The sequence below is a fragment of the Rhinatrema bivittatum genome, chromosome 1 (genome assembly GCF_901001135.1).
Source record: "Rhinatrema bivittatum chromosome 1, aRhiBiv1.1, whole genome shotgun sequence".
Taxonomy (NCBI): domain Eukaryota; kingdom Metazoa; phylum Chordata; class Amphibia; order Gymnophiona; family Rhinatrematidae; genus Rhinatrema; species Rhinatrema bivittatum.
Window position 1 is genome coordinate 561,740,713 of NC_042615.1, and position 16,364 is coordinate 561,757,076.

Sequence of the window (16,364 nt, forward strand, 5' to 3'; positions counted from 1 at the left end):
ATGAAGTACGATCAGCGTATGACATCTTTTCCGCTTCTAGGGTGTCGGCAGCCGGTATCAGTGCAAGGAGATGGGCCTGGCTGAAATCTTCAGATCTCAGACCAGAGGTACAAGACAGATTGGCTGACTTGCCCTGTGCGGGGGATAATCTTTTCGGTGAAAAGATTCAAGAAGCAGTGGCGCAGCTCAAGGACCACCAAGAGACTCTGAGCCAGCTCTCCTTATTGCCCTCTGATCCCTCCTCTTCATCCAAAAGATCCTTTAAGAGGGATTCCAAGAGGCAATTCTACCAGCAAAGGAGATACTATCCCCCAGCATCCAGGGGTCGGCCTTCTAAGCCTTACCAAAAAGGCCAACCTAGGCAGCCTAGAGGGCAGAAGTCGCAGCCAGCCCCTTAACCAGGTCCAGTGTCAGGTTTTTGACTCCCTTATAGAGAAAGCAGTACCCAGCTTCCACTTCAGACTATTCCGGTCGGCAGCCGGTTGTGCCACTTCTCCAGCCTATGGCACACAGTCACCACAGATCAGTGGGTACTGGCAATAGTATCCCAATGTTACCACCTCAACTTTCTCTCTGTTCCGCCGGATTCCCTGCCTCGGCTGACGTGGGGAACATCCGACCATTCACCACTCTTGGAGCAGGAGGTCTCCCTCCTCCTCCCGATCAATAGTACCAGTGCCTCTCTCAAAAGAGGGGCAAGGGTTCTATTCCAGGTATTTCCTGATACCAAAAGAGTCAGGTGGGGTGTGCCCAATATTGGATCTTCGCACTCTAAACAAATACCTACAAAGAGAAAAGTTCAAGATGGTGACCTTGGGTTCTCTACTTCCCCTTCTTCAAAGGGGAGACTGGCTCTGCTCTCTAGACCTTCATGATGCCTACAAGCACATTTCAATCACTCCGTCACATCGCAGATTCCTGCGATTCCTAGTAGGCCCAAAACACTTCCAATATCGAGTGTTACCTTTCAGCCTAGCATCTGCCCCACGCGTCTTCACCAAGTGCCTCGTGGTGGTAGTGGCCTACCTCAGAAGTCAGAGTGTCCACGTCTACCCCTATCTGGATTGGTTGAACAGGGCTCCCTCTCAGCAAGGTGCACAGACGTCCCTTCGCCTCACTTTGCATTCCCTGATCTCCCTAGGCTTCCTCAAGCTATTCAAAATCCAGGCTAGTTCCTTCGCAAACTATCGTTCATAGGGGACGACTTAGACACTAAGAGTGAAAGCTTTCCTACCTCAGGATCGAGCTCTCACTCACTTCTCTGGCCTTTCGGCTGCAGTCTCGACAACATTCAACTGCACGTCATTTCCTGATAGTATTGGGCCATATGGCCTCCACAGTGCATGTCACGCTCATGGCTCGCCTCGCCATGAGAGTCATGCAGTGGACTCAATTTGTTATGACCAACCCAGTTTACCACCTTGCGATCCACTCCCTAGGCTGCTCAGCTTATGAGCCTTCTGTGGGGACAACTTCAAAAGCCTTCTTCAAATCTAAGCTTGTCCCTGAACTAAGTCTTTGGTCATCTGGAAATGATCAGATTTGGCATGATTTTCCTCAGGTAAAACCATGCTGCTTTGCATCTTATAACCTGTTAGACTCAAGACATTCCATTATGCTTTCCTTACTAATGATTGACTGATGAGTTAAAGCACTACTACTGATAATCTACTATCCTGGCACCAGGATTGCTGCAACCACTACAGTATGAAAGAGGGCAGAAGTATGACTGGAAGCTTAGAAAATCTGGGGCTGCTGGAAGAGTGGGAAGGGAGAGGTTTCCCTGCCAATGAAATGTGATTGGTTGGACGGAGGGGTGGGGCACGGTCTCCAAGATGCAGACTTCTGATTCTTTTCCCATGCAGCACTTGGAGCCTGCCCACAAGCTCCTGTACCTTTAGTGGGGTGGGCTGGATGGCAACATCCTGTATGATCCGCCCCGCCTTAAAGGCTCAGGGGCTCAAGGGCTGCTGTAAACACAGCATTTGGTGCCAGTACATTCAGGACACAGGCCTGGTTTGCTGGGCAGTGCTTAGTGAAGCCCTTGACAAAAGTATTTGTTTTTCATCCATGTGTGGCTTAGGGCTTTATTTACTAAGCATTTTTCCCCATAGCCACAGAATGGGAGAAAAGCCTTAGTAAATGACTCCCTTAGTAATTCAGCGAGCAGAGGTAAACAAAATCAGTGACTTTATCTAGCCTCAAACTTTGTGAATGACTGGAAACCAACAAAGAGCACAGAAGCAATAACTATCTGTCCAGTTACCCATTGATCACAACACTGAATTAAAACCATTTAAGTCCTGAGATGTAATTTTAAATCACCTAAGTTAGCCGGATAAGTAGCACCACCGGTTAAGCTCACCGCCCACCCACTGACTATCCAGCTAACTACTTAGCAGGATAAGTAGCGACTTATCCTAAGTGGCAGCTGCTGTTCATAGCTGGATATTCAGAGGCCACCAATTAGCTGCATAAGTCACTACTTATATCTGCCAAAACTTGTGCACTGTCTTTTAAAAAAAAAAAAAAGCACAACTGAAATAGATATTTGGGAGGGCTGTTAGTCTGCTTTACCTGTATCAGCCATTAGTTCAAAAGCAGCCCCTTCCTCTTCAGCCTGGGTTTGTAAGGCGGGGCAGTAATTGGATTAAGTTGCCAGAGCCTCACGTGCATTGGGAACTGAATTCACTTTGGAGCTGGGATCTCAAACGAACCAGAACCTTTCCTGCTAAAGTTAAGTCCATTTTGGTTGTTATCTGTTATCTGTGCTTAGAAGTAGGGCATTATATCTGCCAAAACTTGTGCACTGTCTTTTAAAAAAAAAAAAAGCACAACTGAAATAGATATTTGGGAGGGCTGTTAGTCTGCTTTACCTGTATCAGCCATTAGTTCAAAAGCAGCCCCTTCCTCTTCAGCCTGGGTTTGTAAGGCGGGGCAGTAATTGGATTAAGTTGCCAGAGCCTCACGTGCATTGGGAACTGAATTCACTTTGGAGCTGGGATCTCAAACGAACCAGAACCTTTCCTGCTAAAGTTAAGTCCATTTTGGTTGTTATCTGTTATCTGTGCTTAGAAGTAGGGCATTATATCTGCCAAAACTTGTGCACTGTCTTTTAAAAAAAAAAAAAGCACAACTGAAATAGATATTTGGGAGGGCTGTTAGTCTGCTTTACCTGTTTAACACCCTCCCAACCTACCCCTCTACCCACCCACCCCTAGGTTTGTGTTTCTTATATAACCTGCCTAGATTCATAAATGGCAACAAGGTAAATTAGTATTTCCATAATTGCTATTCATCAAATGTCAAAACTTACCAAAATGAGGATTATCCAATGTAACTGCTGTGGAGCCTTTATTCTGAGGGAAAGCATCTGGAAACTTAGAGCTTGCCCAATTTGTGCACAACTATCTTCCTTGAAAAAGGAGCTGAATGAGGTTAAAGCTCAATTAGCTTCAATTACAAGAATTACACCCACATTGCATTACTCAGAAAATAATTCCCCAACATCACAGAGAAACCAGAAGTCAAGAAAAAGGGATTCATTAGGCTCAGGTAGGACCCACAGTCACCCATTCTTGACAGATGGACAGCCAACAGGTACACCCTCCCACTCAAACAGGTCATTAAGAAATTATTTAAAATCCAGGAATACAGTGGGCTCTGGTAGAATTAGACCTGTGATGAGGAGACACACAATGTACCAAATGCAAAAAGAACAAAAAGCCTTCTCTATATTAGAAACTGAAGAAGTTCTTGAGAAAAACATTGAAGTGTTACCAGAAAAGAGAAAACAAACACAATGCATGCAGAATTTCAAGATCCATAACCAAAAGAAAAATCTAATTGAGATGGATAACTCTGTCAACAGTGGCACAACTGCAAAAGGAAAGAGTGAAGTGAATAACAAATCTCAAATAAAATCTCATAAGGAGTCCAGGAAAAGCAACAACCTTAAAGAGAGTACCTGGAAGGCTATGACCACAAATGCTCATAGTTTGGGAAATAAAATCCCAGATCTGCAGGCCCTAATGGCTGAGGCAGAATTGGACATTGTTGCTATCACAGAGACATGGTTCACAGAATCTCATGATTGGGATACAACAATACCAGGCTATAACTTGTTAAGGAAAGACAGAGAGGATAGAAAAGGGGGAGGTGTGGCTCTTTATATCAGAAACAACATCCAAGCATCTGAGCTGCAAGGAAGTTGGGGCAAGGAAGAAGCAATATGGGTCGACCTAAAAAAAGATGACGGAGCATCCATTTATATTGGAGTGGTTTACAGGCCTCCAAACCAAAAGGAAGAGCTGGACAGAGATCTGGTTGAAGACATCCATAAGATAGGTAAGAAGGGAGAAGTGGTGATCGTGGGTGACTTTAATATGCCAAATGTAGACTGGAAAATCCCATCTGCAGAAACTAAAAATAGTAGAGCAATAGTGGATGCCATGCAAGTATCTTTGTTCAAACAAATGGTGTTGGAACCCACGAGAGAAGGAACTATACTCGACTTAGTGCTCACTAATGGAGATAATGTCTCCGATGTCCAGGTGGGCACCCACCTCAGCACCAGTGATCATCAAACGGTATGGTTTAATATCACTAAAAGAATAGGGAAAAGAACCACAAAGACCCGAGTTTTACAGTTCAAAAACACGGACTTTGAGGAAATGGGTAAGTACCTGGAGGAAGAACTAAAAGGATGGGAGAATGAGAGAGATGTGGAGCAGCAGTGGACCAATCTAAAACGAGCAATCACCAAGGCAACTACTCTATATGTTAGAAATGTAAAGAAAAGCAAAAGAAAATTGAAACCTATCTGGTTCTCAAAGGAGGTGGCTGACAAAATTAAAGCTAAAAGAACAGCATTCAAGAAATATAAAAGATCCCAAAGGGAGGAACACAAAGAAGAATATTTGATTCAACTGAGGGAGACAAAGAAATTAATCAAGTTGGCAAAAAGTCAAGCGGAAGAGAGGATTGCCAAGGAGATAAAAAATGGTGACAAAACATTTTTCAGATACATCAGCGAAAAGAGAAAGGTCCAAAGTGGTATAGTGAAATTGAAAGGTGATAATGATCAATGTGTGGAGAGAGACGAAGAAATGGCAGAAATATTAAACAAATACTTCAGCTCTGTGTTCACTAAAGAAGACCCTGGAGAAGGACCATCTCTACACAACAAGAAACTGGAAGGAAATGGAATAGATGAAAATCCTTTTACAGTAGAAAATGTGTGGGAAGAGCTAAAGAACCTTAAAGTGGACAAAGCCATGGGGCCTGATGGGATTCATCCAAGGATATTGAGGGAGCTCAGAGATGTTCTGGCGGGTCCGCTGTGTGACCTGTTCAATAGATCCCTTGAAACGGGAGTGGTGCCGAGTGATTGGAGAAGAGCGGTGGTGGTCCCGCTTCACAAGAGTGGGAACAGGGAGGAGGCTGGCAACTACAGACCGGTTAGCCTCACTTCGGTGGTGGGAAAAGTAATGGAGTCACTGCTGAAAGAGAGAATAGTGAACTATCTACAGTCTGGAGAATTGATGGACCAGAGGCAACATGGATTCACCAGGGGAAGATCCTGTCAAACAATCTGATTGACTTTTTTGACTGGGTAACCAAGGAATTGGATCGAGGGAAGAGCACTCGATATCATATACTTGGATTTCAGCAAAGCTTTTGATACGGTTCCGCACAGGAGACTGGTCAATAAAACGAGAAGCTGGGAGTGAGTGCCGAGGTGGTGACCTGGATTGCAAATTGGTTGACGGACAGAAGACAATGTGTGATGGTAAATGGAACCTTCTCTGAAGAGAGAGCGGTTTTAAGTGGTGTACCGCAGGGATCGGTATTGGGACCGGTCCTGTTCAATATCTTTGTGAGCGACATTGCGGACGGGATAGAAGGTAAGGTTTGTCTTTTTGCGGATGACACTAAGATCTGCAACAGAGTGGACACACCAGAAGGAGTGGAGAGAATGAGACGGGATCTAAGGAAACTGGAAGAGTGGTCGAAGATATGGCAGCTGAGATTCAATGCCAAGAAGTGCAAAGTCATGCATATGGGGAGTGGAAATCCGAATGAACTGTATTCGATGGGGGGGGAAAGGCTGATGTGCACGGAGCAGGAGAGGGACCTTGGGGTGATAGTGTCTAATGATATGAAGTCTGCGAAACAATGCGACAAGGCGATAGCAAAAGCCAGAAGAATGCTGGGCTGCATAGAGAGAGGAATATCGAGTAAGAAAAGGGAAGTGATTATTCCCTTGTACAGGTCCTTGGTGAGGCCTCACCTGGAGTACTGTGTTCAGTTCTGGAGACCGTATCTACAAAAAGACAAAGACAAGATGGAAGCGGTACAGAGAAGGGCGACCAGGAAGGTGGAGGATCTTCATCGGATGACGTACGAGGAGAGATTGAAGAATCTAAATATGTACACCCTGGAGGAAAGGAGGAGCAGAGGAGATATGATACAGACTTTCAGATACTTGAAAGGTTTTAATGATCCAAAGGCAACGACAAACCTTTACCATAAGAAAAAAATCAGCAGAACTAGGGGTCACGATTTGAAGCTCCAGGGAGGAAGATTCAGAACCAATGTCAGGAAGTATTTCTTCACGGAGAGGGTGGTGGATGCCTGGAATGCCCTTCCGGAGGAAGTGGTGAAGACCAGAACTGTGAAGGACTTCAAAGGTGCGTGGGATAAACACTGTGGATCCATAAAGTCAAGAGGCCGCCAATGAAGAGTGGGTGACTCGCCAGAATGATGGCTACTGCCTGGACACAATACCCTTATTCAATAAACATACACATGGTTACTGTGACTCCAACATCACTCTAAGCTTCAACAGCAAGAGGAAATGTGGAAAAAAGGATTTGCACTCACAAAGCTGGGAGTAGCTGGCTTGTTACGGCGGTTACTACCCCAAACCAAATGTGCCTGATACTTCACTTTCGATGCACATCCAGCATAGCTCTCTGCTCCAACGGCAGGGGAAAAGAAAAACTGATACTTCACGCATACCCAGCATAGCTTCAACGGCAGGGGAGAAGAAAAAAGGATTCACACTCACAAAGCGGGGAGTAGCTGGCTTGTTACGGCGGTTACTACCCCAAACCAAATGTGCCTGATACTTCACTTTAGATGCATATCCAGCATAGCTCTCTGCTTCAACGGCAGGGGAGAAGAAAAACAACCAATAAGGGCTGTATAACATAGTCTGGGTTAAAACAAATAAGCATGGGTGTAGCTTGCTTATTGCGGCGGTTACTACCCCTACTACCCCCTAACTAATCAAGCTTGATATTTCACTTGGATGCAGCTCCATCACTGCTCTCTATATTAATGGTGGGGGAGGAAGGGAAATAGAACCAAGAGCTAAAAGAAACAGATAAGTATGAGAGAAAAAATGTGTGAAGCTTGCTGGGCAGACTGGATGGGCCGTTTGGTCTTCTTCTGCCGTCATTTCTATGTTTCTATGTTACTTATCCAGCTAAGTAGTGTTCAGCATGTTTTGACTATCTGAGCTATGATGCTTCTCTCTCTCTAAATAAAAAAAGTGTTTATTGGAAAGTATTCTCCCTCCCCACACCTTCATTCTCAGTGACAAGCTTTAATATTGAGGGCTGTAGGTTTACCTTGTCAAATAAGATCTGTGGATAGCTAGTTTACAGGATAAGAATAATTCAGGTTTGTGCGCTGCCTTTTATTTTAATACAGCCCAAAATATTCTACAGTTTAGTACTTCAGCCACTTCTGGGGCAAATGACTAGAGCACACATCTCTGGAAAGATTCATAAAATGAGGGAAGGCAACAAGTGTAAAGAGATTTAGGGGCAAGCTTCATGCTGTAAGCTATTGTGAACGGTCACATGGCAAGGTGGGATCAAACAGATATTAAACTTCATTCTGGCAAGGAGGAAAAATGACAGATTTAAGTAATGTTGCCTGTGGTCTAACTGGCTTAAGTCCTACCCTTATATTTATTGTACACTGCACCATACCTATGGACTCCTCAGCCGGAACAAGTGACTTCAGGAAATTGAGCCAAAATATCACTTGGTTTAACTGGATCTCATATGGCTCTTCCAGACTGAATACCACGATGTGAACTGCAGAGGGATCGTTTGCAGCAAAATAATCATAAGAGCAGAAATAAGCAGGATTTCCCGAAAACTCCCAAACACTGAAATCGCCCACACCTGAGAAAGAAAAGTAAAACCAGTGTCAGTGAAATTGCTTCTTAAAGGATTCAATGCTAAACGTTCATCTATAAAATGCAACCAGGATGCTCGGCAAACTTTTCCCATCCAAAGCAATACAAGTGACCAAGTAAGAGAAGCCTTCCAATGACGAGCTTAAGATAGCTCAGAATGTGCTGTTGGGTTCCAGTGACCTCCCTACCCCAAAGACTGTGCCTGAAAGAGAAACCAAATATGAGCCAAGTCATTTCATGGGGAGGGGGGAGAGAGAGAGGCCAAAAAGCATACTACTCTATTTCTGGAGGGGAAAGGAATTGCTGCTCTCCTGGTCTTTCCAGAGTCCCCATGTCTGTCCCATATAAAGCATGATCCTGACATCTCAAACTCCACCGGCTGTTCCAGATGCACAGTATAATCCTGCAAAATCTAAACACACTCTTTAGAAAGCACCAAACAATCCTAAGAGGACATTCATTTTTTGTCTTATAATTTGAATTTAGTCACTAGTCTTCGGACCATGGAAGAAAGAGCAGAAGTGCACTCTGGCAAACATGTTTCCTGCAGAGCTCAGCTGCCTTGGGGAACACAGAACTGTTTAACACTGTCTTAAAAGCTCTCGAAAATCGTGCTAAGTTTGTCTTTTTTCTTTTTAAAACAAGGATTGGTTTCATTTCACCTTATGATTTAGAACATGACTACTACAATTTGTTTTATCCCATGCACTTTATTACATCTAACTTGGGCTTTTGCATCATTTTGTAAAGTTTAGATGACATACAACCAGAAACAGAAATCTAGAATAAGATGGCAGATATATACCATCCGGCCCAGTCTGCCCATTCACATTAACAATAAGTTTGAAACATGCTAACATACTGTAATTTTTGGCATATCTTGGTAAACTTTCAATAAAAAGTATATTGGCCAGTATATGTTTCAATTGGAACCACTTAAATCTGAAATACTGGCAGTTCATATTTATCAGTTTCTGAAATGCCATTACTTCCCCCTCTTAAGAATATATTCTAGCAACCAAATCCTTTTGACTGCCACACTGGCCGAGTGACCCGGGAGTTGTTTCCACAAAATGCAGGACTGAACCAAGAGGACATTTAGTAGTATTCCTTCAAGGTATTGTCTCTCAAAAGTCTCCAAAACACTATAGCATCAACTGTCAAAGGATTTAAGTGTCAGGGGTGTAAATCATTGCCTTTGAGATCTGACTAGGGTCGAGTACCTACATTTAGGTGCATATTTTCACTAGGCATCTGAATGTAGGTACCTAAAACGAAAGAAATGAGCAGTGCAGCTCGGAGTAAAATGAGGAACAACCTCAACCCTCGCGGCCGTTGGGACTCCTTTCTCCGTGAGGGCTGAAAGTGAAGGAGGTTGCTGCTGTTGCTAGTTCCGGGGGGGGGGGGGGAATCGTGTGTGTGTGTGTGAGAGACAGCATGTATGTGAATGATTGAGAGCCTGTATATGTGAAAGAGAGAGCAAGAATGTAAGTTTATGATTGAGAACCTGTATGTGTAAGTTTGTGATTGCAAACCTGTTTGTGTGAGAGTATATGTGTATGATTGACATCCTTTGTGTGTGAGAGAGATCATGTGAATGTATGATTAAGAACCTGTGTGTATAAGTAAGAGAGAGAGCATGTGTGTCTGTGTGTGATTGAGAGCTGGTTTGAGTGAAGAAGCATGTGAGTGAGAGCCTGTGTGTAAATGAAAGAGAGAGCATATTTGTAAGCATGTGATTGAGAGTGTGAGACAAAGGCAGCATATGTATGTGTGTGACTGAAAGCTTGTGTGTGTAAGCGTGAAGATAGACAGAATGTGTGTAAATGTGTAATTAAGAGCCTATATAAGTGAGAGAGAAAAAGCATGCCCACATGTGAGTGACTGAGAGCCTATGTAAGTGAGAGAGCATGTGTATGTGTGTGTGATTGAGAGCGCACTGGTGTGTGACAGAGAGAGGAGAAAGTTGCAAGCAAACCATCCCTCCTCCTACAGGCAGCCTTCTTTGACCTTTACACAGGACTGCTGCCGCCCAGTCGCATGGTTCCTCTCGGCCGGGCTGGCTCCTCCCCCTCTGTTGCAGCTAAGGGCCGCGCGCATGGCTGAAGAAGAGATTTAAAGCAGCCATGACAGGAAATGGTCATGGCTCCTCCTGGGACTCCGCCTCCTGGTTCCTGTACTTAAGGTGACACTCAGATCTTGTCTTGGTATTGAGGCTCTGTGCTTGGTTCCTGTGTTGGTGTTCTTTGCCCCGCTTCTGCTCTTCTCCTCGTTGGACTGATTCTTTGGCTCCTGACCCTCGGACCGGTGGTGGTGATCTTCTGGTATCGACTTGGACTGGCTCTGGACCCTTCTTCTTTGCTCCCGGATTGGCTTTGGACCATTCTCCTGTCTGCTCCTGGACCGGCTCTCGACCTCTCTCTGGACTTTGACCCTCGGACTGGATTGGGACTATTCTTCAACGTATACTCCCGGACTTCTCACGACCTGCTGGAGGCGCCAGCCGTCTGGAACCCATGACCTGCAGGAGGCGCCTGCATCCAGACCATCTTCATTCTTCAGGGAGTCTCCTAAGTCCCAGCGGCTGTGTCCTTACGGGCTCCTCCTGGGGGGGGGGGGGGGGGGGAAATCACGAGCTTCCAGGGTGAAGCCTTCATCTCAACATCTTCAACAGGCCTTTCCATTTGAAGGTAGAGACCGACGAGGGTTAACTTCCTTCTCGGCAGTGCTGACTCTACCTCGGAACAGGGGTCCACTCTCCGATTCATAACACTTCCACTCCTGCCCACCTTCTTAGTTCCCACAATGTACTTTATCCTCAGGAGTAGGTCCCTTCAGGGTTATCCTCAGGAGCAGGTCCCTTCAGGGTTGCCTCATGTCTCTTAGCCGAAACAGGGTATCTTGATAGTAAAAGTCACTAGTTAAGTAAGTTAACTTACTTAGCCAAATATCTTTGAATATTGGCCCTGTTTGAATAGGTATTGTACTTGTTTATGATTTCTTTGGTGTATATATAAATATTTTATAATCTGCGAAGATGTATATGCACAGATTATAAAATATGTGCATATTTCTGTGTGTCTTCATATATATGTGTATATTTAAAAAGGGCATAAAAATATGGCTATTCAAACAAGCCTACCAAGAACTATTATCTAATGATTTTAACCTACTGATTATATACCACTGTAAATATATAGTTGATTGTATTACCTTTGCTCTTACTTTACTGCTTCTCTGTCTAAATTTTTTATTATTTAGTGTACTGTTTTATTTTTATTTATATTATGAAACTATGTATTTACTTCCTTTTCCTTTTGGAGATGCAAATATTTTTAAATGAATATTTGTTAACTAATGTAAACTGATTTGATATGTTCTCATGAAACATCGGTATATAAAAATTATCAAATAAATAAATATATGGGGCCACAGTTGTTTGAAAGTTATTCTCTATATGTCATTTAATCCCCTCTTCAATTTAGAGCTAGAATAAAGGGACACAGTCTCCAGGGCCAATCTCAATGTCTAGCACTAACGTTTTTCTGAAATCATGCACAGTTAGCCCCTGGGGTGCCAGAGTTCAACCAGTAGGGAGCAGGACAAGTCTAAGGGATCCTAGGTGCAATCTGGGTGGTTGTCAGTTCACAGTCTCTCAGATCCAATCAATCTCAGAAGTTGGTATACTCGCTCCTTGCCGTCTTGGAAAAAGAGTCAAGTGGACACTTGGAATGATGTTCAAATAATAAATTTACTGTAACTAAACCCCCCCCCCCCCCCCCGAATCCAGACCATATTAGAAAAAGTCACACAAAGCAAAATCAAAACTCCAAGTACAACAAACCTTTTCTCCATTTTCAACCTCTGAGTCAGTGTTGGGAAAAGTAGGAAAAAAATCTCACCTTCGAAAATAGGCAGGGAGATAGTGGTGGAAAAAAACTCCCTCCTCCTAATAGACAAAGCAAGCTTCTGCAAAAATCAGTTCTTACCTCTCAGAAACTACAGTTCCCACTTTCATTGGATGCAGGGCAAAATAGCTCCGGGCAACTGCAGATTCTATTGTAATTGGTCACAGAGCATAGAAGCCCAAACCTTTCTCCCCCCCAAGGCAGTGGGTAGCAGACCTCCTGAGTTTGGAACAAGTCAAAAATCAAAACCTACTATTTCAAAAAGGCAAAAACTCTTTTCCTCTCGTCTCTCAATGGACAGTCCTTCTTCCATGTCTGTGAAGGCACTGGCAAGCAAGGCAAAGTCTATTCCACTGGACCAGGCTGTGGAGCCTGAATTTGGGGAACCAAACTCAAATTCTGCTCACAGCTCCAAACTACATCCAACTACAAACTGCATTTGCTCATCCCAGATTATATAGGGGGAGCCTGGCCAATCCTAGCATTCAAGGTAGGGCTGGTTAAGAAGTGCAGAAAAATGGAAAAATCTTTAGTAAGGGAGTGAAGCAAGCCTTACATGATAAAAACAATTGATTTGTAAACTACTAAATATTAATATTGGAGGGGTAGTGTTACTATGGTTTGAATCATATTTACAGGATAGAATGTAGTAAGTCTGTCAGGATGGTGATAGCTTAGAAAGGTATTTGAATGTCGTGGGGGTACCTCAAGTCTCACCGATCTCTGCTGTGCTTTTTAACATCCATGTGCAGCTTTTACGTAGCATCATGACTTCATTAGGTTTAATTTATAAAATGTATGCAGATGATGTCAGTTTTGTATGTATCCCTAGTGACAGTAGCCACGGTGGCCGTGGTTTGCAGATATGATCAACTTAGCGGTGGACAGTCCTCTTCGGCTCGGTCATCTACAGAATCTTCTTCGACAAGGTCCAGTATTTTTCTATCAAGTGGATCATTTTTGTATAGCGGCTTGGCTTATGAGAGGCGGCAGTTGAGGAAGAAAGGTTATATGGATTCGGTTATTTCCACCCTTCTGCAAGCGTGAAAAACATCTACTTCGCTCACCTATGTTCGAGTCTGTAAGGTTTTCGATTCCTGGTGTAGCGGGTTGAATGTATCCCCACGGCGCGCCTCAATTGTCCATATTCTGGCGTTCTTACAGGAGGGTCTGAAGAAAGGCTTGGCGTGCAGTTCTCTCAGGGTTCAAGTAGTGGCCCTGGGATGTCTGCGGGGAAAGACTGATGGGACATCCTTGGCGGCTCATCCAGATGTAACGCGTTTCCTGAGAGGTGCTAAACATTTGAACCCTCCGGCTCATCCAGTGTGTCCTTCTTGGAGTTTGAATCTGGTTCTCCGAGGCTTGTGCTGTCTTCCGTTTGAGCCTCTGAAACAGGCCACTTGTAAAGACTGGACACTTAAGGCGATTTTCCTGGTGGCTATCACTTCGGCACGGCACATCTATGAGCTTCAAGCGCTGTCCCGTAGGGAGCCTTTACTCAGGATTTCGGATTCAGGGGTGTCCCTTAGGACGGTGCCCTCCTTTCTACCGAAGGAGGTGTTAGGAGTTTCATTTGATCAGAACGTGGAGTTGCCTACCTTCATGGATTTGGATCGGAATTCGTCTCAGGCTCGCGACTTGTGAAGATTAGATGTGTGGCGGATTCTGCTTCGCTATCTGGAGGTCACTAATGCTTTTTGTTTGTCTGATCATCTGTTTGTCTTATGGAGTGGTCCTAAGAAAGGACATAAGGCAACTAAAGCCACTATTGCCCGATGGTTGAAGGAAGCCATAACTTCATCATATATATGTCTTGGGCGAGCAGTACCGGATGGTTTGAAAGTGCATTCAATCCGTTCTCAGGCGGCATCTTGGGCAGAGAGTCAGTTTGTTTCGCCCCATGAAATTTGCAGAGTGGCTACTTGGAAATCTTTACACACTTTTGCTAAGCATTACTGTTAGGACATCCGAGCTCCGGATGGCGACTGTTTTGGCAGTAGTGTTCTTAGAGCGGGACTCTCCAGGTCCCACCCTATTTAGGGCAGCTTGGGTACATCCCAGCGATCTGGACTGATCCTGGTACATACAGGGAAAGGAAAATTGGTTCTTACCTGCTAATTTTCATTCCTGTAGTACCAAGGATCAGTTCAGACGCCTGCCCATGGAATCTGGAGAGTCCGTTCGGTATCATTTTCATTCTGCAGAATATTCTCAAGTGGACAGCATTCATGTTGCATATGGAAGTACTCCCTCCATGAACATAAGTTCCAGAAGTTATGCAGTTTTTTCATTAAGTGGTTTGATATAGCCATTGGGTCTTATGTTGAGGTTTGTTTCATTCTGCTTGGGTATGGATTATACTGAAGGATCACAGGTGACACACCAGTGTAAGAGGGGGTAGCTTTCAGCTTTTTTCTCTGACTCCATCTGCTGGAAGGGAGACAACTCAGCGGTCTGGACTGATCCTTGGTACTACAGGAACGAAAATTAGAACCAATTTTCCTTTCAGAATTATGTAATTTTACCCCACTAATGCTTTCATTTCGCCTTATAGCTACAAGCTATTACAATGACAAATTAAATAGGAAAGGAAAGAGGCCATCCTCACCTTGTTCTATGGTTAATTATCTTGATCATAAGGTCATTTATTGATGAATAATCAAAGAAATTTAAAAATCCAGGAACACGATACTTTTGAAGTTAAAAGGATCAGATGCTTTGGAACTTAGTATCATCTCATCAGAAGTCAAAACATTTTACTGCCTGTCACATTCTAATCGCTCAAACTCCATCCATCAAACTCTCCCCTCACTCATTTTCCCCACCTTCCCTTTTACCCCGTCATTGGAATGCCTTTTATGATTCACTTGCATTTCCTAGTAATGTCATCTTTTGATCATTCTATTTTGATCTGAAGAAGAGATTAGCAGCTTTCGAAAGCCAGTTAAGAAATGTATTGTTAGTCCAATAAAAAAAAGTTATCACCTTATACATTTTTTTGTTATTTATATTTGTTCACTTTTATTTCCATACATTTAAGTGGTCTGACCCAGCAACTATACTGCTTTATTCATGGTCAGGCTAATTTAAAAATGAGCGGAAGCATGCTGGAATTTTAAATCACGGGCACACTTGCAGGTGCCCGTTTTTAATATAAACCTCCAGCACGTTAAGTACAAGAAGTAACTTGAGCAAGCCTAATGCCTGTATCTTCCACAGGACTCTGCTGGCTTTTATGTGTGTATATAAGTGGATTTTAAAACATGCTCGCAAAAGGGACATTCCCAAGGTTTCCAATCAGTCCACTAGTTTGCTCAAGCTCTTCCAAACTCCTCTGGTTCTTCATCCTGCATGCCCCGCAGTTGACCCAGACCCCTCACCTTGTCATGCAAGCCATAAATCGCGATATGTACAGACTCACTCCTCATTAGGAACAGCAGTAACAAGCCGATGTGTGCTGCGGCCCGCCGGTTTTAAACTATGGAGTTACGTGATTTGAGTGTTGCTCCTGCCCCAGAACACACACACTTCCCTTACTTTTGGCACACGCATGGGTACATATGCACGTAAATCGCAGTCCACAGACGGGCAGTATGTGGGCATTTTTGTGCGGGCAACGCTTTTAAAAATTGATCCCTATGTATTTAAGAACTTTCAATGATTTATCCTTTTAAATTGTGTAAAGCAGCTTCTAACTTGCCTTGGACTGTGAAGAGTGCAAGAAATAAATGTTTTATTATTACTACTACAGGGTTTGCATTTAGATCGTCAAAAATCAAATCAAAGAGTTGGTTACAATCCCCTCGGAGTATCAGCAGCAGCTCACCAGCTCCCATCAGAAGTTCTGCTAGGTTGTAAAAGGAGAATCCACAGGGGAATCATAGACATGGCAAAGAGTAACAGTGTTGTTACCCAAACAGGCCACTACCTTAACCCATGTCCTCTTCATATCAGTAGCCAGAGAAAATCTGTATTTTCAAAGACCTTCTAAATAAGGAATTCCATTTTATTTTCCAGCATTTTTCTTTAAAGCTATTTTAAGCTGTGATACTGCAGATGTAGAAGAATAGCAGGCCTGGGGATATTTGGTGTAGCGAAATGGTAGAACTGGTTTGATATTTTCCAGTCCAGTGTAAGAAGCTTGTGGCCAAATCTCAGCTTTTGTTTTCCTTGAAAAACACAGCCTTACACATGTCAAGCTTTTTTTTTTTGCAGCAGGAACTCCTCTCTCTCAGCTGTTA

The 16,364-nt window shown here is 43.7% G+C and overlaps 1 protein-coding gene across 2 annotated transcripts in view; it reads right to left on the minus strand.

Annotated features, from left to right (window-relative positions):
* Positions 1–16,364, minus strand: part of DAPK1 (death associated protein kinase 1) — a 391,735-nt gene that overhangs the window by 32,526 nt on the left and 342,845 nt on the right. Inside the window, exon 22 of one of the 2 annotated variants that reach the window (XM_029616996.1) lies at positions 8,004–8,201. The exons of the other annotated variant lie outside the window; for it this stretch is intronic. Coding sequence (XP_029472856.1) covers positions 8,004–8,201 — 198 coding nt within the window. The remainder of the gene's footprint in view (positions 1–8,003; positions 8,202–16,364) is intronic. 2 annotated transcript variants of the gene reach the window in all.